Source organism: Triticum aestivum, chromosome 4D (genome assembly GCF_018294505.1).
Source record: "Triticum aestivum cultivar Chinese Spring chromosome 4D, IWGSC CS RefSeq v2.1, whole genome shotgun sequence".
NCBI lineage: Eukaryota > Viridiplantae > Streptophyta > Magnoliopsida > Poales > Poaceae > Triticum > Triticum aestivum.
Window position 1 is genome coordinate 478,008,496 of NC_057805.1, and position 10,988 is coordinate 478,019,483.

Consider the following 10,988-nt stretch of genomic DNA (forward strand, 5'->3'; position numbering starts at 1 on the left):
CCATTTCCCGAGTTCTATGTTTTTGCCTCGTGTTGCACTGAGCAAAGAGATTTTTTTGCCGAGCCCCCCCCCCCCCCCAGGCAACCAACTTTTTTTAGCTTTGTTGAGTTTCCGATAAAAGAAACTCGGCAAACAGTGCGCAAGTTGCTAATTCGGTAGTGTCCTCTCCTTCCTTTGAAGGAAGTTCGTTTAGGATCTTGCCTCTATGTGTGAAAGAACTGGTTGAGGTTTTTCTATTTGATGTTCCCCCTTTGATAGCTTGAGATATTATTCGTCGTCCTACTGTGTATATTAGCATTCTCGACACCGCCACAAGACAGGGCAAGCTACACCGGATTGGGGGCAGGGCCGCCTACATGCGCTCCTCGCTATACGCCGATGATGCCGCCATCTTTGTGGCGCCTTTTAAGGAGGACATCCAGCAGTTGACCTCCATTCTGGCAGGGTTTGGCGAGGTCACTGGTCTCATAATGCACCTCGAAAAGAGCTCGGTGGTTCCTATCAATTGCAGCGGCATTGACCTTGATGTCGTTCTTGAGTGCTTTCCGGCCAAGCGTGCTACCTTCCCAATGCACTACCTTGGCCTCCCGTTGTCCGTCCACCGGCTCAGGAAGATCAATCTTCAACACTTAGTGGACAAAGCTGCAGGGAAGTTGGTGCCTTGGCAGGGCCGGTTCATCACGGCGGCTGGGCGAACAGAGTTGGTTAGATAGGTGACCACCTCCCAGGCCACTTTCCATGCCACAGCGATTAAACTTCCTGAGAGTACTTTGTGCAATCTCAATAAGCTTGAGAGGGCCTTTGGGCAGGAGCGGAGAAGGTCTCTGGTGGGCAATGCAAGGTCAACTGGAAGGCCGTGTGCAGACCAAAGAGCTTGGGCGGTTTGGGAGTCCTCGGCCTTCACTTATATGCGAGAGCTTTGCGTCTGAGATGGCTATGGTATGAATGGAAGGAACCCGATAGACCTTGGGTGGGCATGGGAAACCCATGCGACTCCACGGACAGAGAGCTCTTTTTTGCTGCGATGACTATCACCGTGGGGGACGGTCGGGCGACACGTTTTTGGCACTCCCCATGGCTGGAAGGAAAGAAGCCCAAGGACATCGCCCCGCTCGTGTTTGCGAGCTCATCCAACAAGAACAAATCTGTAAAGGAGGCCACCCAGGATCAAAATTGGGTACATTGGATTAACATGGAGGACGGGCTTTCGGTTCACCATATTGCACAGTTCTGCATGCTCTGGGAGAAGCTCAGCCAGGTTGAGCTTCGGGATGACCTGGCCGATGACATCAAGTGGAACCTCATGACCAATGGCACATACTTGTCCGCCTCGACCTACAAGGCGCAATTCGGAGGGGCGGTGGCAACCAACATGAAGAAAGTGGTATGGAGAAACTGGCCCCCTCCCAAGTGCAAGTTTTTCGCGTGGCTCATCAACAAGAACAGGATTTGAACGGCGGACCGGCTACAGCGGCGAGGGTGGCCAAATTGCAATTTATGCCAACTCTGCAAAAGGGAGCCGGAGACGGCGCCACACTTTATGTTCCAGTGTAGGTTCTCCATGCGCATTTGGAATGCGGTGAGATGTTGGCTTGACACGCCGGAGCTCGACACCGCCGACTGGGCTGGAATCTCTTCGGTCCATGAGTGGTGGACTAGAGCGGTCCTTGGTCACGGACATCGGGGGAAGGCGGTCTCTTCGCTTATAATGCTAGTCTCTTGGGAGGTTTGGAAAGAGAGAAACGCGAGGGTGTTCCAGAAGAAATCCTCGATGCCTACCATGGTGATAGAGGGCATCAAGGTGGAGGCCAGAAATTGGGTTTTGGCCGGGGCTAAACACTTGGGATCCTTGATGCCGTGAGAGTAGTCCTTTTTGTTTTCACATTTGTGGAGGAGTAATGACCCTCATTAAGACTTTGTTTTATACTCCTTCTTTATTGATGAGATGAGGCAAAGCTTTTGCCTCCGTTTAAAAAAAATCTCAAGCTCGCCTCCACTGAAGGCTAGACAAAAGAAGAAACGGAAACTAAAACCGAAGCATCAGCCAGAACAAGGCGATGCCTATTTCCCTCAAAAAAAAGATGCCTATTCTTTTCCAATGCAAAATCAAGCATGGATGACCAAATTATGGGCTTTGCACCCTTTCCAAGCAAGAACAAGAATCTGGAACGCATCTCTTCTTCAAGTGTTGATTTGTGCTTAGACTTTGTGGATGGTCGTCGATAAGTTTCATCTTGAGGGCATGGACACTTCAAGATGGCACTTGGAGGAAACCGTCATGACACAGTGGGCCAAGATGACTGACACGAGAGCACTCCCAATAGGAAGGCAAATGGCATCACTAACCATGTTGGTTTCTTGGATCGTGTGGAATGAGAAAAACGCTAGGCTATTCCACAACAAAAAAATGTCCCACCGCCAATCTTGCTAAACAACATCATGTCAGACGCAAACATGTGGATCACAGCGGGTGCCTAACAACTAGGGACAATAATTTTATTCGAGTAATCATTCATGTCGTGTAATAAGGGGCACTTGTAAAAACTCTATTCTCTCCTTAATTGATTGATGAGGCAAACATTTTGCTAGCATTTTGAAAGAAAAAACCCAAAGTAGATGAACGCGTCAACAACACATATATTTGCTTCCTAATGAAATAGTATTCAACAACATTTGTTGTATGAAATGGAGCAAGTGCCTTTGGACACCCTAACGGACACATGGTAGGTACACAAAAGGCGTGTTTGGTAGTGTTCCCGAGCGAGCCTGCCCGTGAAGTATGGCTCAACAAAGTCTGGCCGAGGTAAAACAGGCAGAAAACTAACATCAGCACTTTGTTTGGTTGGCCGCATCTAGGCCTCTTGCATTAGGGGAGCAATTTTGCATAGGGTTCCGTTGCCCGCATTGGCTCGGCTCACATAACTACATGGTGTTTGGTTGAATAGGCGGGATATGATTAAGAGGTAACACTTACACTTAACACTCACAGTTACACTGTGCATCACGACCGCGGTGGACGGTGACCGTGGCTCCGCTTCTGACACGACGAGCTTGGAGTCTTGGGCGAGCGTTCCTGTCGGCGTCGCTGCGAACTAGTTGTTAGCGTCGCCGCCGCAGAGAAAGTTCGTGTGGAGGAGCGATGAGGCAGAGGACATGGGAGGAGACAGTGTGTCGGACCATGGCGAATGCGGTGGACGGTGGTCGTGGCACCACGTCCAACATGATGAGCATGGAGTCGTGCACGAGCGACCCCATCAGCGGCGCGGCGAATTAGTTGCTAGCCTCGTCGCCGCAGAGAAAGTTCGCACAAAGACAGTGGACAGAGGAGGAGAAATGCAGTGCTCGCGCCATGACAGCGTCAGTGCAGTATGACCACAGTGAGGAGGCCGAGATGGCCGACATTGAAAACGACTCCAGTGTAGTAGGACGCGGGCAAGGAGGTCAACAGGAACGACACCGACTAAGAGGGACGAATAGGAGGGCTCTTAGGCAGAGGACAGAGGATAAGAAATACAGTGTGCGCACCATGGCGGCACCAGTGCAGTAAGATCATGGAGAGAAGGTCGAGATAAACGACGGAGATGATGACACCACTGCAGCAAGACACGAGAGAGGAGATCGAGAGAAACCACACCAGCCTAGAGGAATGATTAACAAGTGTCGTAATCACACCACACATATGCATATGTATCATTGTTCAAGAACTCGTCCAATTAATTAGTTAATGGGCCAGTTAATCGCTACTCGTAGGGTGCCGCAATCAAATAGCACTTATTTATTGAGAGTGTTTTAGCACATGGGAGCGCGTGCTCCTGGTTTTTAAAATGTGTTTTAAACATATTTTGAAATGTTAAAAAAATTTGAACAAAAACTTGACGCGTACATTTTGATATTGTACATGCTCATAAAGTCGTTTCGCAAAAAACCATAACTTATATGTCACGTGTGAAAAAGACAAAATCCAGTGTTAAAAAATGCTTTTCACAAAACATCATTTTGTCTTTTTTATACAAGCCACAAAAAATGCCGGTTTTCTCCGACACTTGACGTGGACACATATAATATCGAGATGTATGTGCCAAATTTTTGTTTTGAATTTTTTCACACTTTGAAATATATTTTTCACGTGCAGGAGCGAGCGCTCCTGGGAGCACCAACGGATTTTCGTTATTCATCGTGTTAATTTGTGAGGCCGATTAATTGGCTTGTCGGGCCAATTAATCGCTGCCGACCCATTAATTTGTGGGCAAACCAAGCCAAAATTTTGCCCCGTAACCCCTCCCATCCCCCTCTCTCTCCTCAATAGTTAGGGTTCAACCAAACATTAGCATATTTTGGTATATTACATAGCAAATAACATAAGAGTATGGTATAATACATAAAAACAAGATATATGTTGGCAAGTTCCTATTTAATCTACCGATTAATGGTGGGCCGATTAATCCAGATAATAGGCCAATTAATCGATTAATCATTACTCCTAAGCCGACCGAGCAGCTACCAGTTACCGATTTCCTGAACAATGATATGTACAATCACGAGGAAGCTGTAAATCTTCTCGTTTACGATCGTTGAAACAGAAAACTTGCAACATGAATGTCGTGTGGAACTGCGAGATTAGGCTACTAGTCAAAGGAAATTTTGAACGGTCGATCGCGTGCGATGAATTTGACAAAATTTGTCCAAAATAACTCCAAACGTGAACACAAAATTGAACATTTACTGTCGATGAAACTATGAACCGATCGCAAAAATGAAACCACAATATCGATGTACATATTTCTTGTGTAGAGCTTATTTCAAATCGAAGCACCGTTGTTTAGATTGAAAGGGAGAAGGAAGAAAGGAGAGTAGTGAGGAGCTTACTAGAGGTAGAAGAAGACCTATAGTCTATGTGTACATAGTCGCATCCCTCCACCCTTTTCTCGTGCAAGGGGCTCACCCATGTGCACTCGTTGTGACTCAGCTCGGCCTGGCTAGCTCAAAACGGTCTATCTGAGCGTTCCCAACTAAACATGAGAGGTGCTTTGAGTTTCGTGCTATGCAGACTCAACAGTGAATACATGTAACCAAACATTTCAGTTTTTTCTTGCGCGGGTCTGGTTGAACCAAATCCATGCAACTAAAAGCCAAAGGGCATGTATATAGATATTTTATCAAGCACATTAGTAGAATATTACACACCCATGTGTCCATGAGTAGATAATGGAGAATGGAGAAACTGGACACGGTTCTCTGGTCTCCCTTTGACAGGTTGAAGATATCCTCCTGACCTCTCATATCTCAAGCTCGAGTCTCCTTCCCAGTCGTCCAGATTATACCTGAACTCAACTCAAGCTCGCGTCGACTTATATTGCCGGGATTCGCCAGGTAATTTCCTCGCCTTGAGACGAGCTGCAGATTCTTTCTTTTCTTTGACCCAGGATGTTCTCCGGATCCAGTTTGTTCTAGTTGCTTACGGCTGTGGTCACTGAATCACTTGCATACATACAGGGAGGTGATTTGTGTGATTCTTCTGCTAATAGAAACTGCAACCAGAGCTACCGTATTACAGCAGTGCTTCGCCAGGTACTTTCCTTAGACCGGCTTCTCCAGATTCTTTCCTTTTTTAACGCAGGATCTTTCTCCGGACCCACCGCTCAATCACCTGCATATAGGTGATCTGTGTGCTTTTTTACTAACTATAAACTGCGGATACAACAGAGCAAGTGTCAAAAATGATTTTACATTTTGGGATGGAGGGAGTGCGTATTTAAGGTTCAAATTCCCTGATCGTCCGAATGTGCTGCATCAGCTTTTTGGTACACACAGTCCAAACAAGACTCGGGACAATACGAGTCCTGCTCTGCAACTTTTTCTATTGCAAAGAACTGCAGAGTATCTTATCGTTGTGTACTTCCTCGTTCCCAAAATAAGGGGTGCAAAACTGTACCAAGTCAGCCAGCGACACTTGTTTTCTTTCATGATTATCTCCAGTAACTTTCGTAATTGGTGTAGCTGCACCTAGTAGCCTCACAAATGATACACTTCTTCTATTTTCAGGTTACCGTGCATTGTTATCGTAAATGGATCACCAATCTGTTATTACACCATGGGACCTGGAGTGCATGCTATGCGACGAAGCGGCAGAGCCGAAGGCCTTGCCGCTATCGCTTCTGAAAAGAATCACACATGATTTCTCTGATGAGCAAGCAATTGGCAGAGGTGGATTCGCGGTGGTATATAAGGTACAGCAACTCTCAGCTATCCCAGTCTTGATAAAAGGTCAGCTGACAACTGAAGTGGTTGCTGACAATGCTCACTGCAGGGAATGCTTGAGAATAGGACCGTGGCCGTGAAGAGAATGTCGAATACGTATATGTACGAGAAGGAGTTCCAGCGAGAAGTTGAATGTCTCATGATAGCCAAGCATAAAAATGTAGTACGGTTTCTAGGATATTGTGCTGACACACAAGGGAATATGGCAAGGTATGAAGGAAAATTCGTCATGGCAGATGTCCAGCAAAGGTTGCTATGTTTCGAGTATCTTCCTAAAGGGAGTCTTCATGAGTATATCACTGGTAAGATCATGTGGCACCCAAATTATCTTTTCAGTTCTAAAGACCATGTGATTCAATATCCCACATTTAGTACCCACCTTTTCTATACATTCTAATATTACACACACTTGGAGTATGTCAAGTAATACTAAACTTGCTTTATCCTCTCCCCATAGATATGTCTTGTGGACTTCGGTGGAGAGACCGCTATCAGATTATCACGGGAATTTGTCAAGGGTTACATTATCTTCATCATAAACATATTGTCCACTTAGATCTAAAGCCCGCGAATATATTGTTGGATGATAATTGGGTACCAAAAATTACCGATTTCGGCATATCAAGGTGCTTTCATGAAATGCAAAGCCAAGTTATTACTAAGATAACTGGAACGCCGTAAGTTTGCTAAACCCTTTCGAAAGTTCAGTATTCTACTATTATTTACACCAATATTTTGTTACCTTGCTCATTAACCAATCACACGGGCGTATATTTATGCAGCGGATATTTGGCACCAGAATCTTATAACCATACTAAAGTCACATACCGGCATTCGTACCAGCTTGATATCTACAGTCTTGGTATAGTAATCATAGAGATACTCACTGGAAATAAGGGGTATCACGATGTTGACAAGGTAAGAACAATCTATGTCTTCTTTTGAAATAAAAGGTTGTACTTCAGAACCAATGCATTACTTATTTCTCTTTTGTATGTATAATAATATCACTATAAAATTCACCATGACTGAAAGATTTAGAGATCCTATGATATGTACGTATGAAAGTTTGGATTTGAACCTCTGGTCGGTCAAAGGCTTCTGTCCGCAACTAACCACATTTGAACAAGAGGGGTTTCAACCATATATATGGAAAAGAAAGACGTGTGTAACTGCGTTTGAAGTATTCTCATGTTTCGCCGATATTTAGCACTTTGAAATCCCACAAATCAGCAGTTAAACCAGATTAAGATCATGATTTAACTGTAAACATTAGTACAATATGGAACATCTTTAAAAGCATGGTTCAATTCAACATGTGATCTGTATGAAATAAATGGTGCATGACCGAATCTACCTTTCAATGTTAATGTTGCCTACTATAATTATTGGCAACACAAGTATCAAACAACATTTTTCGACCTTCCAAGCATCAGAATAAGACCGAGATCTACAAATAGAACAAAACTGAGCATGCTCCTTACAGAGACACCAGCAGTACCCAAAAAATATTGAAAGTGAAAATAGAATACATAAAAACATATATTGGATGAGTACTTTTCAAAACAAAAACAAAACTTCTATACATGTTTGTTTTGAACTTTCGATGAATGAGGAAATGTAAATTTACATGGCCCTATATGTGAGAACGAAAGAAAATAGGCGTCCATTCTCATTACCCATGTCCAAGTTATCTCATACCTCAGTTTTGGTGCATATTTTTTCTTGATTGAACTGATACATGGTTTCTTCTGGTATCTGGGAAGAAAATAGGCGTGCGTTCTCATTTATTTTTATGGATTTTTTATTGTAGTTTGAAGTTTTGATTGATGTATTTTGATGTAAGATGTTAACACAATGTATCTATACATAGCTAGTTTCACATTTTAAAAGATGGTTCTTCTTTTCATAATTCACAAATTCAATTCGTAGGTAGTTGAAAGTTGGAGTAACATGTTGGAGCAATCACAGAGCGAGGTACAGAAGAAACAAATACGAGTATGTGCTCAGATAGGAATAGAGTGCACAAACTTTGACCCGGCGAAGAGACCGGATACACTACATATAATTAGTAGACTCGATGAAACCGAAAGTATGGGCGGATATATCAAAACAGGCATGATTACTTCACAACAGGTAAGATCAATCCCGCAACATCCATGACATCCACCCATCAAACTTAGTCTTGAGCAGTTGTTGCACATCTTCACTTGCATTTTTGTTGCTCTAAGCCACCAGACGATGTTAAGTGTCCTTAATTGGTTACTTGAACAGGTCGGAGATGTTCTAAATAAACTGCATCAAGATGCACCTAACACGCCAAGAGAATCAAGCTCAGAGGTGAGTTCTCATCTGAAAGAACCTGTAAGTATTGATATATTGATAAATTCCAGATAAGTATATATGTGTCTAAAAGATCGTACCCACTTGAAATTTTACTCCTTGCAGGAGAATGCCACTGTAGTTACAGTGGCAGGGACAAACAAATATGACAGTTTTTGGAGAAATGTGGCAAACCTTGACATGTTCAATGAGACCATACATAGTCTTGATCCAGACATCAAGCGATGCTTTGAATATTGCAGTATTTTCCCCAGAGGATCAAAGTTGAGAATGGTCGAGTTAGTTCACCTGTGGATAGCGCAAGGGTTTATCAAGATCAGTTGTGCAACAGAAGACATGGAAGAAGTAGCCGAGGGCTACTTTCAAGAGTTAGTGTCGCGCTCATTTCTGCAACCAGAAGAAAGTAGTTATGATACCGGTTGCTTCACAATTCATGATGCCCTGCTTGATTTATTCGACAAAGTTTCTGGAGATTGCTTCAGAATCGAGAATGACTTTAGAGGAGGTGGCTGGGAAGGAGATATCCGTCGAGATATCCAGCATCTTTTAATTCGTTGTTATGATGGCAAATTGATTACCGAGAAGATCCTTGGGTTGGAAAATTTGCTCACTCTCATTGTTTATAAAGGTCACGCAGCACCAGGTGAGGAAAGAGTGATTGAGAGTATATGCAAGAGACTGCCGAAATTGCGGGTACTGGCCATTCCTTTCATCCTAGAACGTTATCCGGGGATGGAACCAAATGAGTTGTCTGTCCCAGGATCCATTACCCAGTTAAAGCACCTACGCTATCTTGCTCTCAGGACAAATAGAGTATGCATGTTAACCATACCAAGAGCACTAAATAAACTACCAAGAGTTATCCAGGTGCTAGATTTTGGTGATGGCAAATTGGATGAGGTTAACTGTGTTGACCTTATCAACCTGCGGCACATAAATTCCGGCTCATCGGAGTTCCAATTTCGTAACATAAGCAGGCTGACCTCACTCCAAACGATAGCATGTGCCTTCGGAATAAGGGATGCACCAGGATATGAGGTAAAGCAGCTGAGGGACCTAAACAAGCTTCGCGGCAGCCTGGAGATAAATGGTCTTGAAATTGTTAAAAGCAAGGAGGAAGCTCTTGAATCCAAACTAGCTGCCAAGGAACGGCTCAGCGAACTGAAACTGCAGTTTGGGCACAGTTCGCCAGAAGTCCAAGCAGAGGTACTTGAGGGCCTGTGCCCTCCCGTGGGGCTCCAAACACTGGAATTGCGTTCCTACGATGGCTCGAGGTACCCAGATTGGATGGTTGGTAAGCAGGACGGTGGCCCAAAGGACCTGCAAACACTTTCGTTCTGGTGTTGCTCCCAGCTAGAGCATGCTCCCGAGGCTTTCCCTCATCTGCGTGTGCTCAACCTTGCATACTGTAATTGGGACGCCTTACCAGGCAATATGGTGCACCTCACATCACTCAAGAAACTCAAGATCGAGTGGTGCTCTGAAATCCGGTCGCTTCCAACACTGCCCCAGTCTCTTGAGGAGTTTTGTGTTGAGTGGTGCAATGATGGGTTTATGAAGTCTTGTCAAATATTCAGACACCCAAACTGGCAAAAGATTGAGCACATCCCCAGGAAAACAATCGAAGGCCTAGCACGTAAGACTATAATCTCTCTTTGATGTCCTCTTTTCCCATTGTGCGTCTGTAGCCCATGTTCTGCTACGTACTGACGCTGCTTGTGTTTGGCCTCCGTTGGACCCGGTAGCTATACAGGATGTGGGAATCAAGATTCGGTCCGGCATCAATCTCCTGACAAGCTTTTGGCATCGCAAGAAAGTATGAAGGGCGTTCCAAAACTGCTGCCTCCCGATGTGATGGTGGCATCTGATTTGTAATATAATTTATGTTGGGAGAACTGTCGAATTTGATTCCTGGCTGCTAGCTACTCCCCACGTCTCATAATATAAGAGCATTTTTTTTACACTGATGCCTTATATTATGGGACGGAGGGAGTATTTGTTTCTCCCCTTTGTTGTGTTTGTGTATGTGTGAAGGATCAGTTTGCATCTTGCTTGAAAAGCTCTAACCTTACTGCCATGCATATACATCAGTGCGGCTGTTTTGCTTGGCATAAAAGTATACATACATCTCATGTTCGTCACGCAAAATGTGTATTGTTTGCCTATTTGGTCACTAACACTGCTTAATTGATTTGGGTGTTTCTCCTGATAATACAAGTGCAACCCAGCTAATTTAACTTAGGATGCAGCTTAGCATGTATACTAGCATGTATTATGTTTTGTTTTCTTAATATTTGTCCTCTGGACTGGAGACTCTTTGTTGAAGGCAGACTCTGGTTCAAAGGAGTCTGCGGTCCTTATTGTTCTGTTGAATGTACAAAAAAATT

At 44.1% G+C, this 10,988-nt stretch overlaps 1 protein-coding gene across 1 annotated transcript; it reads left to right on the forward strand.

Moving 5' to 3' along the window:
• Positions 1 to 5,127: 5,127 nt before the first annotated feature.
• On the forward strand, positions 5,128 to 10,733 carry LOC123098788 (uncharacterized). The gene is made up of 10 exons (XM_044520863.1): positions 5,128 to 5,370; positions 5,494 to 5,568; positions 6,043 to 6,227; positions 6,308 to 6,560; positions 6,716 to 6,935; positions 7,041 to 7,176; positions 8,191 to 8,394; positions 8,533 to 8,598; positions 8,707 to 10,237; positions 10,347 to 10,733. Exons 3-10 carry the CDS (start codon positions 6,066 to 6,068, stop codon positions 10,421 to 10,423), a joined length of 2,649 nt encoding a protein of 882 aa, XP_044376798.1. The 5' UTR covers positions 5,128 to 5,370; positions 5,494 to 5,568; positions 6,043 to 6,065; the 3' UTR covers positions 10,424 to 10,733.
• Positions 10,734 to 10,988: the final 255 nt, after the last annotated feature.

Bases quoted from the DNA above. Each gene is read 5' to 3' on its own strand.
- LOC123098788 (XM_044520863.1), top strand. From the start codon at position 6,066: ATGGATCACCAATCTGTTATTACACCATGGGACCTGGAGTGCATGCTA. The intron at 6,561-6,715 runs GTAAGATCATGT...CTCTCCCCATAG, and splicing joins TCTTCATGAGTATATCACTG to ATATGTCTTGTGGACTTCGG. The intron at 8,395-8,532 runs GTAAGATCAATC...TTACTTGAACAG, and splicing joins GCATGATTACTTCACAACAG to GTCGGAGATGTTCTAAATAA.